Here is an 18,006-nt window from a genome sequence, read left to right on the forward strand (position 1 = left end):
TGGGTGACTAACATCTCAATACCATTTTACTGTCACTCACTCATATGTGACACTGTTCTTTTTTGTGTCTTTTTGTTTGAAGAAGGAATCATTGTTACCCCAACCCAAATAAGTGGAACAGTTGACATTGAGCTCTGGCGCATTGAATGACAGAGATGACATCAACCTTTTGTTTGAGCATCTTGAGGAAGGAGACTTCTCCAGTGTAGGTTTGACAGGGCACCATATTAAAAAAATACCCCTCACATGTTCAATATTGTGGCTTCGGGGTGCTTCAAACACACCAGACGTGGTTATTGCATAATTGATTGATTCTGCTAAAGATTATTATTGAGAATATCTATTCTACAGAGCCTTCAGAATGTATTCACACCCCTTTACTGTTTCCACATTTTGTTGTGCCTGAATTTAAAATGAATTTAATTTAGATTTTTTTGTCACTATACACAATACCCCATAATGTCAAAGTGAAATTATATATTTTTTTCTTCAAATTAAATCAAAATGAAAAGCTGAAATGTCTTGAGTCAATAAGTAATCAAACCCTTTTTTGTGGCAAGTATAAATAAGTTCAGGAGTAAAAATTGCTTAACAAGTCACATAAATTGCATGGACTCACGCCATGTGTTTAACATGATTTTTTTTTATAACTACCTCATCTCTGTAACCCACACATACTATTATCTGTAAGGTCCCTCAGTCGAGCAGTGAATTTCAAACACAGATTTAGCCACAATGACCTTTTAGGTTTTCCAATGCCTCGCAAAGAAGGGCACCTAGTGGTAGATTGTTTTTAAAGCAGACATTGAATATCAATTTGAGCATGGTAAAGTTATTCATTGCACTTTCGATGGTGTATCAATACACCCAGTCACTACAAAGACATTTCTGTATTTCATTTAAAAAAGATCGCAAACATTTCTAAAAACATGTTTTTGCTTTTATTCACGCTGTAACAACATGTGGAATAAGTCAAGGGGTGTGAATACTTTCTCAAGGCACTCTATATTAGCCTGGTCCCAGATCTGTTTGTGCTCTTGCCAAGTCCATTGGCATGACAACCCACATGAAAAAATACTATAGTATACTATGGTATACAGTGTATTCGGAATGTATTCAGACCCCTTGACTTTTCCCACATTTTGTTACATTACAGCCTTATTCTAAAATTGATTAAATTATCAATCTACATCAATCTACACATAATACCACATAATGAAAAAGCAAAAGCAGGTTTTTAGAAATGTTTCAAAATGTATTAAAAATAAAAAACAAATACCTAATTTACATAAGTATTAAGACTCTTTGCTATGAGACTCAAAATTGAGCTCAGGTGAATCCTGTTTCCATTGATCATCCTTGAGATGTCTCTGCAACTTGATTGGAGTCCACCTGTCGTGCATTCAATTGATTGGACATGATTTGGAAAGGCACAGACTTGTCTATATAAGGTCCCACGGTTGACAGTGGATGTCAGAGCAAAAACCAAGCCATGAGGTCAAAGGAATTGTCTGTAAAGCTCCAAGACTGTATTGTGTCAAGGCACAGATCTGGGGAAGGGTACTAAAAAATGTCTGCAGCATTGAAGGTCCCCAAGAACACAGTGACCTCCATCCTTCTTAAATGGAAGAAGTTTGGAACCACCAAGACTCTTTCTAGAGCTGGCCGCCCGGCCAAACTGACCTATCAGGGAGGTGACCAAGAACCTGATGGTCACTCTGACAGAGCTCCAGAGTTCCTCGGGTGAAGATGGGAGAACCTTCCAGAAGGACAACCATCTCTGCAGCACAATGGCTTCCGTCTGGCCACGGTGGAGTGGCCAGACGGAAGCCATTCCTCAATAAAAGGCACATGACAGCCCGCTTGGAGTTTGCCAAAAGGTCCCTAAAGGACTCTCAGACCATGAGAAGCAAGATTCTCTGGTCTGATGAAACCAAGATTGAACTCTTTGGCCTGAATGCCAAGCTTCACGTCTGGATGAAACCTGGCACGATCCCTGCGGTGATGCATAGTGGTGGCAGCATCATGCTGTGGGGATGTTTTTCAGGGGCAGGGACTGAGAGACTAGTCAGGATCAAAGGAAAGATGAACGGAGCAAAGTACAGAGAGATCCTTGATGAAAACCTGCTCCAGAGTGCTCAGGACCTCAGACTGTGGTGAAGGTTCACCTTCCAACAGGACAACAACCCTAAGCACACAGCCAAAACAAAGCAAGAGTGGCTTCGGGACAAGTCTCTGAATGTCCTTGAGTGGCCCAGCCAGAGCCCAGACTTGAACCCAATCGAACATCTCTGGATAGACCTGAAAATATCTGTGCAGCGACACTCCCCTACCAACCTGACAGAGCTTGAGAGGATATGCAGAGAAGAATGGGAGAAACTCCCCAAATCCAGGTGTGCCAAGCCTTTAGGGTCATACCCAAGCAGTGGTGGAAAAAGTACCCAATTGTCATACTTGAGTAAAAGTAAAGAAACCTTAATTAATACACAATGACTCTAGTCAAAGTGAAAGTCATCCAGTATTATCCTACTTGAGTAAAAGTATAAAGGTATTTGGTTTTAATTATACTTACATATCAAAAGTAAATGGAATTGCTCAAATATACTTAAGTATCAAAAGTATAAATCATTTCAAATTTTGGGCTCGAGGCTGTAATCACTGCCAATGGTGCTTCAAGAAAGTACTGAGTAAAGGATCTGAATACTTATGTAAAGCAAGAATTTCTAAAAACCTATTTTTGTGTTGTCATTATGGGGTATTGTGTGTATATTGATGAGAGGGGGACTATTTAATCAGTTTTCCAAGAAAGGCTGTAACAGAACAAAATGTGGAAAAAGTGAAGGTATGTGAATTACTTTCCAAATGCACTGAAAATACTACAGTTTTCACTGTAGTCTTTTTGCGGACTAGAGTACCGTCTGTACTCTATATCATCGACTGCATCCTTATGTAATACATGTATCACTAGCCACTTTAACTATGCCACTTGGTTTACATACTCATCTCATATGTATATACTGTACTCGATATCATCTACTGTATCTTGCCTATGCTGCTCTGTACCATCACTCATTCATATATCCTTATGTACATATTCTTTATCCCCTTACACTGTATATAAGACAGTAGTTTTTTTGGGGAATTGTTAGTTAGATTACTTGTTCGTTATTACTGCATTGTCGGAACTAGAAGCACAAGCATTTCGCTACACTCGCATTAACATCTGCTAACCATGTGTATGTGACAAATAAATTTGATTTGATTTGATTTGATTTACAGTTAATTCCTGCAGTATTTACTGTTATATACTGTAGTGTTTACAGGTAACTATAGTATAACTACTGTGGTTATCACGGCTGTTGAAAGAACTGGACCAAGGTGCAGCGTGGTGAGTGTACATATTATTTTATTTAGAAAAGACGCCGAACAAATCAATAAACACAACAAAACAAACAGTGAAGCTAAAGGCTATGTGCCATAAACAAAGTCAACCTCCCAAAAAGACAGGTGGGAAAGGACTACCTAAGTATGGTTCTCAATCAGAGACAACGATAGACAGCTGTCCCTGATTGAGAACCCTACACGGCCAAAACATAGAAATACAAATAATAGAACATAGAATACCCACCCCAAATCACACCCTGACCAAACCAAATAGATAATTTTTATGTCTCTAAGGTCATGGTGTGATGGTACCCCCCCCCCCCCCAAAGGTGCGGCCTCTGGCCGCATAACCTGAACCTATAGGGGAGGATCTGGGTGGGCATCTATCCGCGGTGGCGGCTCAGGTGCGGGACGCAGACCCCACTCCACCACTGGCTCACCCCACTTTGGTGGCACCTCTGGTGTGGGGACCCTCGTCTCTGACCCCGGACTGGGAACCCTCGTAGCGGGCCCCGGACTGGAGGCCATCTCTGGGGGCCCACGACTGGAGGACGTCGCTGGAGGCTTCGTGCCATGGATCATCACTGGAGACTTCGTGCCATGGATCATCACTGGAGGCTTCGTGCCATGGATCATCACTGGAGGCTTCGTGCCATGGATCATCACTGGAGGCTTCTTGCCATGGATCATCACTGGAGTGGAGAGGCACACAAGGAGGCCTTGCTCTGGGAGCAGGCACAGGACTCACCAGGCTGGGGAGACATACAGGAGGCTTAGTTCTTGGCAGAGACACCGGATACACTGGGCCGTGGAGGCGCACTGGCGGTCTCGAGCACAGAGCACATAACCCGTTCTGGCTGGATGCCCACTTCCACCCGGCAAATGCGGGACGCTGGCACAGAGCACACCGGCCTGTGAATGCTCACTCGAGACACCGTGCACATCACCCCAGAGCACGGTGCTTGACCAGTCACATGCTCGCCACGGGAAGCACGGGGAGTTGACTCAGGTCTGAATCCTGACTCTGCCACACTCCCCGTGTGCCCCCCAAAAACTTTTTGGGGAGTGGCCTCCCAGTTTTTGGTGCCAGCCGTAACCCTGTGTAAACCTGGGCCCTCTTTCTCGCTGCCTCCACCTTCCTCTCTGCTATCAGCTGCTCCCACGGCAGGCAATCCTTTCCCGCCAGGATCTCCTCCCATGTCCAGGATCCTTTGCCATTTAGGATGTCCTCCCATGTCCAGTCCTCCTGAGCACGCTGCTCCTCCTTACCACGCCGCTTGGTCCGTTTGTGGTGGGAAGTTCTGTCACAGCCGTTGAAAGAACTGGACCAAGGTGTAGCGTGGTGAGTGTACATATTCTTTTATTTAGAAAAGACGCCGAACAAATCAATAAACACAACAAAACAAACAGTGACGCTAAAGGCTATGTGCCATAAACAAAGTCAACCTCCCACAAAGACAGGTGGGAAAAGGGCTACCTAAGTATGGTTCTCAATCAGAGACAACGATAGACATCTGTCCCTGATTGAGAACCCTACCTGGCCAAAATATAGAAATACAAATAATAGAACATAGAATACCCACCCCAAATCACACCCTGACCAAACCAAATAGAGACATAAAAAGGATCTCTAAGGTCAGGGCGTGACAGTGGTAAAAGAAAACTGTAGTACACACCATAGTAATTTATGTAGTGTTTTTTTGTGGATTGTTGTATACTGCAGTAATCACTGTTTTTGTGGACTGTACTATACTGTAGTATTTAAGGTAGTGTTTTAGTGGACACTACTGTAGCATTTACTATAGTGTTTTTATTTTACTATAATTGACATAGAAGTGAAGGCTTTCTCCTTCTGGAAACCTATTGGAGAAATATTAAAAGAGCACATTTTCCATAACCTCTAGGTAGGTATGCCTGAACAGATAGTTCAGAACTGATGTGGTTTTCTATAAACTTGTGGGTAGGTCTGAACAGATAGTTCAGAGCTTCTTCTCTTTCAATAAACTGTAGGGAACACAATTATATGGTCTATACTTGGAATTTAGGATTCTCAATTTTGTGTGGCAAAAATTGCGATTTCGAGCAGGGGAATGAATGGGTAGGGTATATGCAAATTAAATACTGTAGTATTTACTAATATCATTAGAGAATAAAGAAATGAAAATTTTTCAGATTTAACATGTTTATTTTCTCACTCAATTTTTTTCAAGGAGTATGTGGGGGTGCATGCTGTGTGCTTGTTTCTACAGTGTGATACGTAGCCAGCTAGGACACTGCATGAGTGGGTGTAGCCGAGTGGGTGAATCATGCAGTAGAATATCTGCCAGGTGCTACACTTGTTGAATCGACATTGTTTCCACGTCGTTTCAATGAAATAACGTTGAACCAACGTGTAATAGACGTTTGTGCCCAGTGGGATCAGACCATACTAGAATGAGGGACAATAAGCAGTGTGAGCCATGGCAACGAGAGAGCACTAAAGGAAATTGTTATTGTGGTTAGATGACAGAGGGAAGAATAGAGTGAGGGAGAGGGTGTGTTGATAATGGAGAAATGGAATTGTAGGAGGGAAGTACAAGTAAAAGGCTAACAGGTGTCACTTATGTAACGTTAAGGCAGGCAATGTGCTGTGGATGGAGTGTGCTATTTTAAAAGGCGTTGTAGCTGAGAGAGAGAGACCGTGTGGGCTGAGGCTTTAGAACACAGACGGGGATAGAGAGAGAGAGAGAGAGGGAGAGAGGGAGAGAGAGAGAGAGAGAGAGAGAGAGAGAGAGAGAGAGAGAGAGAGAGAGAGAGAGAGAGAGAAAGAGAGAGACAGAGAGGGAGAGAGAGAGAGAGAGAGAGAGAGAGAGAGAGAGAGAGAGAGAGAGAGAGAGAGAGAGAGAGAGAGAGAGAGGAGAGAGAGAGAGAGAGAGAGAGAGAGAGAGAGAGAGAGAGAGACAGAGAGACAGAGAGAGAGAGACAGAGACAGAGAGAGAGAGACAGAGAGACAGAGAGAGAGAGAGAGAGAGAGAGAAAAGGGAGAGCTTTTGAATTGATCTGTTGTATTTTTGTTGTAGATTTTGAACCGTGCAAAGATTGTTGTGACCTTTTGAATTGTATAAAGGTTGTTGCCTTTTTATTGCGTAAAGCATACTGCAGGAAAAGGGGTTTTGAATTGTCTGTGGTGGCGATGCAAATTCCCTTTTGTTGAAGAGTGAGAGGTGATTTAATTTGCATGGCGTTCTGAGTGAGTGAGGTGAACGTTGCACATTTGAGAAATGAAAGCACTTTATGTACCCACAGTAGTCCCCCCATTTGAAGATGTCATACGTATTTGGACAAATTCACTTCAAGTGTATTCAAGCAGTCAAAAGTTTAGAATTTGGTCCCATATTCATTGCACACTATAACTACATCAAGCTTGTGACAAGAAACTTGTTGAATGCATTTGCAGGACCGGATTAAGAAATCATAGGCCCCGGGGTTACAAAACCTTCTATGGATTATATGTTTAGGGCCACCACGCAACAAGCTGTAGCCTATATTTGGCGCACATGCTGCCCAAACTGCAGCCTTCCTGACACTTTATGTTGGTGTTTCCTTAATTTAATTCATTTTAATGAATTAAATGTATTTTGTGCTTGTGATAAACTATTGATCGTCTATTGAGAGAGAGAGAGAGAGAGAGAGAGAGAGAGAGAGAGAGAGAGAGAGAGAGAGAGAGAGAGAGAGAGAGAGAGAGAGAGAGAGAGAGAGAGAGAGAGAGAGAGAGAGAGAGAGAGAAAGAAAGAAAGAAAGAAAGAAAGAAAGAAAGAAAGAAAGAAAGAAAGAAAGAAAGAAAGAAAGAAAGAAAGAAAGAAAGAAAGAAAGAAAGAAAGAAAGAAAGAAAGAAAAAGAGAGAGATAATTAGAGAGAGCATACTTAAATTCACACAGGACACTGGATAAGACAGGAGAAATACTCCAGATATAACAAACTGACCCTAGCCCTCCGACACATAAACTATTGCAGCATAAATACTAGAGGCTGAGACAGGAGGGGTTGGGAGACACTGTGACTCAACCCACTCAAGTGACACACCCCTCTTAGGGATGGCATGGAAGAGCACCAGTAAGCCAGTGACCCAGCCCCTGTAATAGGGTTTGAGGCAGAGAATCCCAGTGGAGAGAGGGGAACCGAGACAGCAAGGGCGGTTCGTTGCTCCAGTGCCTTCCCGTTCACCTTCACACTCCTGGGCAAGACTACACTCAATCATAGGACCTACTGAAGAGATGAGTCTTCAATAAAGACTTAAAGGTTGAGACCGAGTCTGCGTCTCTCACATGGATAGGCAGAAAATGGAGCTCTATAGGAGAAAGCCCTGCCTCCAGCTGTTTGCTTGGAAATTCTAGGGATAGTAAGGAGGCCTGCGCCTTGTGACCGTAGCGTAAGTGTAGGTATGTACGGCAGGACCAAATCGGAAAGTTAGGTAGTAGCAAGCCCATGTAGTGCTTTGTAGGTTAGCAGTAAAACATTGAAATCAGCTCTTGCCTTAACAGGAAGCCAGTGTAGAGAGGCTAGCACTGGAGTAATATGATCACATTTTTGGTTCTAGTCAAGATTCTAGCAGCAGTGTTAAGCACTAACGGAAGTTAATTTAGTGCTTTATCCGGGTAGCCGGAAAGTAGAGCATTGCTGTAGTCTAACCTAGAAGTGACAAAAGCATGGATTCGTTTTTCTGCATCATTTTTGGACAGAAAGTTTCTGATTTTTGCAATGTTACGTAGATGGAAAAAAACTGTCCTTGAAACAGTCTTGATATACTCGTCAAAAGAGAGATTAGGGTGAAGGACGCCGAGGTCCTTCATCATTTTATTTGAGACGACTGTACAACCATCAAGATTAATTGTCAGATTCAACAGAAGAGTTCTTTGTTTCTTGGGACCTAGAACAAGCATCTCTGTTTTGTCCGAGTTTAAAACTAGAACATTTGCCGCCATCCACTTCCTTCTGTCTGAAACACAGGCTTCCAGGGAGGGCAATTTTGGGGCTTCACCATGTTTCATCAAAATGTACAGCTGTGTGTCGTCCACATAGCAGTGAAAGTTAACATTATGCTTCCGAATGACATCACCAAGAGGTAGAATATATAGTGAAAACAATAGTGGTCCTAAAACGGAGCCTTGAGGAACACCGAAATTTACAGTTGATTTGTCAGAGGACAACAGCTTTTTCAACATTTTTTGATAGGAATGGGAGATTCGATATAGCCCGATAGTTTTTAAAATATTTTCTCGGTCAAGGTTTTGCTTTTTCAAGAGAGGCTTTATTACTGCCACTTTTAGTGAGTTTGTACACATCCGGTAGACAGAGAGCCGTTCATTATGTTCAACATAGGAGGGCCAAGCACAGGAAGCAGCTCTTTCAGTAGTTTAGTTGGAATAGGGTCCATTATGCAGCTTGATGGTTTAGAGGCCATGATTATTTTCATCAATGTGTCAAGAGATATAGTATTATAAAACATGAGTGTCTCCCTTGATCCTAGGTCCTGGCAGAGTTGTGCAGACTCAGGACAACTTAGCTTTGGAGGAATACGCAGATTTAAAGAGGAGTCTGTAATTTGCTTTTCGTAAAAGAAGTTCATGAATGTATCACTGCTGAAGTGAAAGGCATCCTCTCTTGGGGAATGCTGCTTTTTAGTTAGCTTTGCGACAGTATCAAAAATATATTTTGGATTGTTCTTATTTTCCTAAATTAAGTTGGAAAAATAGGATGATCGAGCAGCAGTGAGGGCTCTTTGATACTGCACGATACTGTCTTTCCAAGCTAGATTCAGGAGGGAGCCCCCTACAGGCTTGGGCCCAGCCCCTGACTCACACAATTGACCAGTCACCTTTATTTATTATGCAGTTTATTTAAAACAAGGATGTCAGGGACAAGATTGTAGACCTACACAAGGCTGGAATGGGCTACAAGACCATCGCCAAGCAGCTTGGTGAGAAGGTGACAACAGTTGGTGCGATTATTGACCTGGTGGCCAACTTCAAAAAACATCTGATCTCTGTGATTGCCAACAAGGGTTTTGCCACCAAGTACTATGTCATGTTTTGCAGAGGGGTCAAATACTTATTTCCCTCATTAAAATGCACATCAATTTATAACATTTTTGACGTGTTTTTCAGGATTTTTGTTGTTGTTATTCTGTCTCTCACTGTTCAAATAAACCTACCATTAAAATTATAAATGGATCATTTCTTTGTCAGTGGGCAAACGTACAAAATCAGCAGGGGATCAAAAACTTTTTTCCCTCACTGTATGCTGCTGCTACTGTTTATTATCTATCCTGTTGCCTTAGTTACTTTACCCCTACCTATACAGTATGTACATATCTCCAACAATAACCCTGTACCCCTGCACATCGACTTGGTACTGGTACCCCGTGTATATAGTTATCGTTACTCATTGTATATTTATTCCTTGTGTTATTATTTTTTCCTCTGCATTGTTGGGAAGGGCCTGTAAGTAAGAATTTCACTGTTAGTCTACACCTGTTGTTTATGAAGCATGTGACAAATACTATTTGATTTGACTTCATCTTGGGAATGGTGAGTTGTTAGCATCTTTTGTATAGCCTCTGTAACTTTATCACCCACAATTTTTCATGATTCATTCATGATTTTTGTTAATCCTTGCCTTATCAGGATTCATTAAGAAGTGTTCAGAAACATCTAATTTACTCACTTAAATACAATTATCATTCATTATTACGTTTCTATTGGGAAAAACATAACACACAACCAAAACAAACTGCAAATGCATCCAACAAGCTTGATGTATTCATATACACTATAAGTCAATTTGTCCAAATAGTTATGACGTCTTCAAACGGAGGGACTAGATATATAAAGAGCGTTCATTTCTAAGCGGTACATTCTGTACTGCCGCTTCATATAAAAGACTTGATCTCAAATCCAAAATGCTCCAGTATAGAGTAAAATGTACAGTTAGTGCATTCATCTTAATATATCTAGGTGGGACAACCATATATCTCAGTCATAGTAGGTATATTTTTCCTCCATAAAGTAGCCACCCACAAAGTCAGTGCAATATGGATTTACATTTTAGTCATTTAGCAGACGCTCTTATCCAGAGCGATTTACAGTTAGTGCATTAACCTTTAGATAGCTAGGTGGGACAACCACATATCTAAGCAAATGTTTCCTCAATAAAGTAGCTCTGAGCAAAGTCAGTGCTCAAATCAAACAGATCAGGACTACAGACTTGTGTCAGCAGCCTCCTCTGCCTTCTTCTGTCTGCTGATGTTCTGCTGGCTCCCAATAGTTGGATCTACCCTGATATACGATGACCTCGGCAGAGCGATGTTGGTCACCTCATGGCACTCAGCGAAGAGAAGTCTCTTGTTGGCCTGCCGTACTTTAAGCAGCTTCTGTAACCGCTTGCCCAACAGATAGAACATCTCCAGGATGCACATGAAGATGCAGATGGCTGAGGAGACCACCATGAAGATGGTGAAGATCTTCTTCTCCGTGGGCCTGGATATGTAGCAGTCCACTGTGTTTGGGCAAGGCTCCAGGGCACACTTGGAGAGACGTGGCATGTCATAGCCATGGTAGATGTAGTAGAGAATGTAAAGGAAGGCTGCGTCAACCACGGCCTTGAAGATCAGGCTGACCAGGTAGGTCCACCACAGGCCTCCACGTTTCTTCCCTGGGTTGGCGTACAGGTGAGAGCCCTGGTGCTGGGAAGCGTACTTTGAATCCTTCCCCTCACGATACTTGACGTGAGCCATGACCATGAGAGATGGACAGGTGACGAAGATGAGCTGGAGGGCCCACAGGCGGATGTGTGAGATGGGGAAGATGCTGTCATAACAGACGTTGGTGCAGCCGGGCTGCCTGGTGTTGCACACAAAGTCCTTGCTCTCGTCTCCCCACACACGCTGGGCGGCAACCACGAACACCATGACACGGAACACAAACACCATGGACAGCCACACACGGCCAAACACAGTGGAGTACTTGTTGACCCCGCTGAGTAGGCTCTCTAGTGCTGACCAGTTCATCCCTGTGGCCTGTAAAATACAGAAGTCAGTCACAAGGCAAAATGGTCTCACAAAGGGTTAAAACAAATCTGTCATAAATGAAATAAATACATAGACTTAAACCTGACCACAAAGACACTGACATGGCCAATCTTCAATCCTTTTCAGTGCAGTTAAACACATTATTTTCTGTGTGATGGCATTAGTTCTCGCTTGCTACTCTGTGAGTCTTCACAAAGCAGTGTAGGCATTGACATTACTAAATTCAACACTAAAATGTCCATGAAGAAACCACACCTAGTTTATTTACAATAGAGGAAGTCCATTTATTGTAAAACCAGCACACTTTCAATGAAGGGAAGTTAGATAATTAAATTCTTGACTCATCATTTCATGAATCTAACAAGACCTAAATGGCCTACAGTATGTGTATATATTTTTGTGTAACATCCTCTTTAATTGGTCCATGGAGATTAAACTAATTTACCTTCTGATAGGATTTATCCACTCTAAATGCTTTTAGAGATTCGAAGCACAGCAATCAATTTTCAAACTGTAGGCCTTACGGAAATAAAAAAAATGGAACACGTACTTTTCCATAATGTCAGTAATGACGCCATCATTTAAAATGATACCATTGTATTTATGTCTCCCACATCCACTCAGACTATTGATTATATATTTACTGTTAGAGCGTAGGCCTGTATTTGACAAGTATTCAGTATTCCAGATCGTGATTGTATTTTATTTATTGATTCATTATTACTAAAGTCTTTGCAACAACAGTACTTGCCAGTAAATGTTCATTTAAATGTGTACAGAGGTATTGCTATGTTGGTAGAAAGCAAAAGTGTGTCATCACTACATTCACATCACTGAACAAACAGACGGTGATTGATTTGATGTACTTATAATATAAGGTGTCTTTCAGCGTCCTAAAAGGCGTATGTCAAATAAAATGTATTATTATCATTATTATTAAAGACATTTTAAGCACCTTGAGTATAGAACACCTAATGTGTAGAGATAATAAACATACAGTAGGAAACAGGAAGTCTCTTTTGTACAGAGCCTCTACTGTGTCAGGCCTTTCGTAACCCTGGGTCTCTGAATTTTAAGTTATCTTCTCCTCAATTCCCTAAGACAACATAGTTAAGACATGCATTCATTAAAGTTGGCTGAAAATGACCTTACTTGGGATATGAACTGGGATCAGAAAAATGTAAATATTCCAGCGAAACAAACAGAGCAGGAGTCTATCCTCGAGTATCTCTTTCTCCTTTCTCAGAAATCCTGCCTGTGTCACATGGAAAACTACCAGCCCCAGGTGTGTGAGGAGTGAGGACTGTATACTATTGGCAGTGGTGTAGTTTTTCTACCTGCTAAACAAAGGGTGTGTGGGTGTGTTTATCTATTCATGAGGACTCAAGGAAACCACACAAGAACAGACATGTGAATCCAAACCCACTACCTGAGAGAGAGAGAGAGAGAGAGAGAGAGAGAGAGAGAGAGAGAGAGAGAGAGAGAGAGAGAGAGAGAGAGAGATGGCTGTGGACTGTGAGAGCGTCATAGGCTTACTGTAAGCAGTAAGACTAATATGGCATTTCACACATGTGGAATCCTAAGATTCAGTGGAGGCTGATGGGAGAAGCTATAGGAGGATGAGCTCATTGTAATGGCTGGAATGGAATTAAATGGAACGGTATCAAACACATCAAACATACGGAAACCACATTTGTTCCATTCCAGCCATTACAATGAACATGTCCTGCTATCGCTCCTCCCACCAGCCTCCACTGTTAAGATTGGGTAACACAGAATGATGACCTCTATGGCATTTTTTTATTTAAAAAAAATGCTATCTTTATTCAACTAGGCAAGTCAGTTAAGAACAAATTCTTATTTACAATGATGGCCTATGTATGCCTATTTCATTATCGCAAATCGCTATGGCAATTAATGCATCTACTAGATTTCTTGTCAAGGCAGACTTTTTTTGTATAGTGTCTTTGCCGTCAGAATTGGTCAAACATGCAATATCCTCTATCACCATCAAGGTCTGTCATTGAATTAACATGGAATAATCCCCAAAACGATGTTGTATTCTTTCTCCAAATGACTGTGACTCCCTCTAGTGTTGAGAACCTGAATGAAAATGCTCACTGTATTTTTTCCCAACATACACGTTGACGTCACGTACGTCACGTGGTATAATACCAAGCCGCTAGCAAGCTAACGCTTTTTAGCACTGCTGTCAACAAACGGATATGTTGCTTCTTTCAACCAGTTTTTCATCGATTTTTCATTGAAGACGTCAATCATCAGCTTTTTGTAAGTAACTAGGCAGTTGCCTAAACATCCGGCACGTCTTTGTTAGCTAGCTAACGTTAGTTTTATCTGCTGCGTTGACAACGTGCTAGCTAACCTAGCTTGACTCCCAAATACTGTCGCCATCTATGGCAAATGGCTAATTTATTAGATTAACCTCTTGCAAGCAAATAACTAGCTCGCTATGATGGCGAAATGCAAGTGCTTCTGCAATAGCTACGTGTATAGCTATTATTGCATCATGTATAATATGTAATCATTGCATTTACTGTATTGAACTATTCTTGCCAGAGAGACACAGGGATAGGGACAAAGAGAGAGAGCTGTAATGTTTGTAAATGCATGGTATTGTTCCTCTTCTATGAGCTGAATGAAACTTTAATGTAATGTAAAAAAATGTATTTTCTATTGTTACTAAAGTACGTTTAGGCTTCACAGCATTGTTCCTCGACGTGGCTTTAATGTATACGCTATGGTCTCGCCTAATGCTTTGTTTTACAGGTCAAGAGCTCTTTGTGAGCAGCAGGAGCCCTAGGCTGTGCCACTGTAGAGAGAAGAATCAATGGTGTGCAGAGTTGCCACACCGCCTTGTGCACGCTGGATGAACGCAACGTTACTCAGCACACAACGGTTGGTTTGTTTCACTCATTGATTTTCTCAGTGTTATTCAACATGTTAGGCCTATTTCATTATCGCAAATCAAAATTTACATGCGACGTGTAATACAACGTGACAGACATTACATCGTATGGACTCTTTTATATAGCCTGCATTGGTTCAGTGCTGTACCCTATCCTACTTTGCAGCTAGTCTATTACCTGTTAGTAATTGGGCTGTGTTGCTGATAAAACCATTCCTCCCTGTGACTGTTACCTTCCTGTGAATTATATGTTTTCAGGCAGCACATTTATGGCGTTTGCGAGGGTGCCGCACTTTGGAGACTTTTGCCAGGCACAGCACCAGCACCTGTGAGCAGCCTGCAGCCAAACATATGAAGAAATACCCCACCAGAAGTCAACCAGTACTCCTGGAGAGAGAGAGGCTGATATTTCTCCAAGTATATGGCTTGGATTGAGCTAATCCAGCCACTAAACAACCACTAAATAATTCCTGAATGGGCTAGTTGGGATTTAAAATCTAAAGGGATACCCCTTTTCTTTCTTTTGTTTCCTTTTCATATTCCACTTTATTTACTTTTGCCCCATTCTCCATAGCCTATATCTTTCAATAACCACCTTTATACCCAATCTAGCTACCATTTTGGAGTACCTTTCTCTACTATTCTACTGTACACCCTCTCCTGGAAGACTGCCTTCTCTGTCTGTCAAGATGAATCGCCCCGCCCCTGTTGAGATCTCCCATGACTGTATGAAGTTTCTGATCACCCACAATCCCACCAACTCCCAGCTGGTGAAGTTTATAGAGGTACGGTATCATTGACTCCTACTAATACATATCTCTTATGCTTTGCATTTACATGAAGCATTGTGTTATTTGGTTTATAGAGTTCTTATATGTTAAACCACATTTGGAATTAACTGAAAAACAAAGTGTGTTGAATGATTACTTACTAAACTAAAATCACTTCTCTATTATAGGATCTGAAGGCTTTTGGAGTGCAGACACTGGTCAGAGTGTGTGATGCCACTTACGACAAAACCCCTGTGGAGCAGGAAGGCATCACTGTTGTGGTGAGACAACCGCTCTGTTCTGCCACTATCTTAACCTGTTGGAGTTGATTCAGGCATTTCTGTTGTATCTGCATGATATCTAGGCCTGTCCTTTTCCTAATGATGGAGGTAGCATGAAAGCATTAGGCCTATCAATTACCCTACCTAAACAATGAATCCTTTAACAGAGCCTAATTCCAACCATATGTTCTCTCCAAAAAGGATTGGCCCTTTGATGATGGTTCTTCACCCCCTGAACAAGTCGTTGATGACTGGCTCAACCTCCTGAAGTGTAAATTCAGAGAGGAACCCGGTTGTTGCATTGCAGTACATTGTGTGGCGGGGTTGGGTCGGTGAGTTGTCTACATATTGTATCTTCTCCTTCCCTCGAATGTCTGCTAGCCACCAACTCAAAGCAGTGTTTAGTGAATGTGGTTATTTAGTGAAGGAGGGGTATTTTATATTACACCAACTTTCCCATCTCTACAGTACACTTGATGTGATTTGATATAATTTCTCCCCAGAGCCCCAGTCCTGGTAGCGTTGGCGTTGATTGAGTGTGGGATGGAGTATGAAGATGCTGTTCACTTTATAAGACAGTAAGTTATATAATAATTTGGGGGGTGCTTATAATTAGTTCTATTTCATACATGTTCAAGTGTGTATTATGTATGTGTGAATTGAAAATATGTTAAGCATACCCCGAACCACCATTTCTGAATACTAATAAATTATCATATCTTCTCGCCACTGTGATTAAAAATGAAGATGATTAAGTTATGGTGAGGTGATTCCTGAATATGCCAGTGTGACATTTAAAATGCCATCAAAATGCCAAAACCATCAGAAATCATCAAAATGCCATCATTTTGTCTGTGTTTCTTCTCTCAGAAAGAGACGTGGAGCCTTCAACTCAAAACAACTAATGTACCTCGAAAACTACAAGCCCAAGATGCGTCTCCGCTTCAAAGATGCTAATGGACAAAATTGCTGCATTCAGTAAGAAGATAAGCGGTATTGTCAAGATTTACTCAACAAAGAAACTGACTACTATAAGAAAAGTTATCGATTATACTCAAATAAGAAAAAAATATACTGAAAGAAAAAAAAGTTATTGATTACCAGTCTAAAATAGTAACATTTAATTTGATCAAAGTAAACAATGTGAAAAGACCAGTTAGAGATCAATCTGAGTTGTTAGCACTGCTGTTTTCCTCAACTACTGTAGTGATTCATTAAAGCAAGATGTTTAAAATTGTTCCTTGTTGTTGGTGGTGTGATCATGTATGAGTTGTGCAAAGGCTGAAATCTGTTTTTGTTTAACAGCCTTTGATAGTATTACATATTTAAAAAATTAAAAAAAAGATAATCAAGGACGAGCACAAATCTGCATAAATACTGTATTTACCTGGTATTTCCTACCTAATTCTGTGGTAGAAATGAATTATAACTTCTCAACATATTTGGGTAACTGCCTGGTACCAAATGGGGATTGCTCTATTTGAATTACTCATGAATCAACATGTAATTTCAGAGTAAATACCCTAATTTTATTTCAGTTTTTGTGCTGTAAATAAGAGTGTAACGTGATCATGTTTTGGATTATGAGCACCACCACTACAATGTGTAGGCCTACACACATTAGAAAACCTCAAATAAATTAAGTTAATACAATTCATTTGATGAATTCGTGTTTTTTTTTTTTTGTCAGACCTGAACGATCCAATGAATCGTTTCCCGTCCCCTGCAACTAAGTGTTTAGAGATATGATTACAACTCCAACAACTCATTTCACAGTATGGACACAAGATGGCACTGACGTTCCATTTAAAACTGCATCATCCTTTTGAAACAGCTCATGTGAACAAAGTTGGCTTAGATGTGTTAAAACAACTGGACTGAAGGAAGAATGCTCTGGTAGCCTATTTTATTACATTCATCAGTATTTTAATTATAGTCCTAGTTAAGAATATAATTATCAGAAAATAACAGAACTACAGTCGGAGAGTTTCCTTTGCCTGTCATGGCGTTTGTAGCTGCGGTTGGAAAGTGGGTTGGATTATCTTGTGAATTTAAAACTGTTCGCTGTTCTATTTTGATTTAGCTTGTCAAATAAACGAGGACGAGACCAGGGGCTGATAACAACTACATTTTTAACCAACGTCATAATGTGGCTATCCAGGCATGAAAGTCAAAGTAACATTGTTGCGGTTGGAATGGATTTGATGTCATATTTTCTTGATATGAAGCATAAATTAATTTAGAGCGTTCTTGTTAACATTTGCAGTATTATTTCACGGATAGCCATATAAAAGCAGCCGTCTTTGCTACAACAGCATTTAGCGGATTTGTCCTGGCATTTGATTATACTATTTATTCCAGCGCGCGGGCGGTCGAACCCTCTAAAGGCAATCTGCGAATTATTTGTGGCATGAACTTTCAGTCGCTCAGCAGCAAACTTACCGAAACAACATGCCTCCCAACTACGCTCAGTGATGTTCAGTGACTATTGCTTGCCGTGATCCACTTCGCCCTCAGCGTCTAGTTATGCCTGCATCGCTGTGGGACCAAGTGTCGTTACTTTAGGACCATTACATCCGA

The 18,006-nt window shown here is 41.2% G+C and overlaps 2 protein-coding genes across 3 annotated transcripts; one reads left to right on the plus strand and one right to left on the minus strand.

Moving 5' to 3' along the window:
• Positions 1–9,116: 9,116 nt before the first annotated feature.
• Positions 9,117–17,972, minus strand: gjb9a (gap junction protein beta 9a). 2 transcript variants are annotated; one of them, XM_020501439.2, is made up of 2 exons: positions 17,869–17,972; positions 9,117–11,437 (listed from the first exon to the last, which is right to left on the minus strand). In XM_020501439.2, the coding sequence occupies exon 2, from the start codon at positions 11,426–11,428 to the stop codon at positions 10,619–10,621; it is 810 nt and encodes a 269-aa protein (XP_020357028.1). In that variant the 5' UTR covers positions 11,429–11,437; positions 17,869–17,972; the 3' UTR covers positions 9,117–10,618. The 2 variants fall into 2 exon arrangements, with proteins under 2 accessions (XP_020357028.1, XP_020357029.1); XM_020501440.2 differs by lacking the exon at positions 17,869–17,972 and adding an exon at positions 12,602–12,740.
• Positions 13,587–17,083, plus strand: ptp4a2a (protein tyrosine phosphatase 4A2a). Its single transcript, XM_020501443.2, has 7 exons — positions 13,587–13,738; positions 14,237–14,365; positions 14,634–15,160; positions 15,334–15,426; positions 15,628–15,758; positions 15,930–16,004; positions 16,297–17,083. The coding sequence occupies exons 3-7, from the start codon at positions 15,065–15,067 to the stop codon at positions 16,406–16,408; spliced, it is 507 nt and encodes a 168-aa protein (XP_020357032.1). The 5' UTR covers positions 13,587–13,738; positions 14,237–14,365; positions 14,634–15,064; the 3' UTR covers positions 16,409–17,083.
• Positions 17,973–18,006: the final 34 nt, after the last annotated feature.

This window comes from Oncorhynchus kisutch, linkage group LG14 (genome assembly GCF_002021735.2).
Source record: "Oncorhynchus kisutch isolate 150728-3 linkage group LG14, Okis_V2, whole genome shotgun sequence".
Taxonomy (NCBI): domain Eukaryota; kingdom Metazoa; phylum Chordata; class Actinopteri; order Salmoniformes; family Salmonidae; genus Oncorhynchus; species Oncorhynchus kisutch.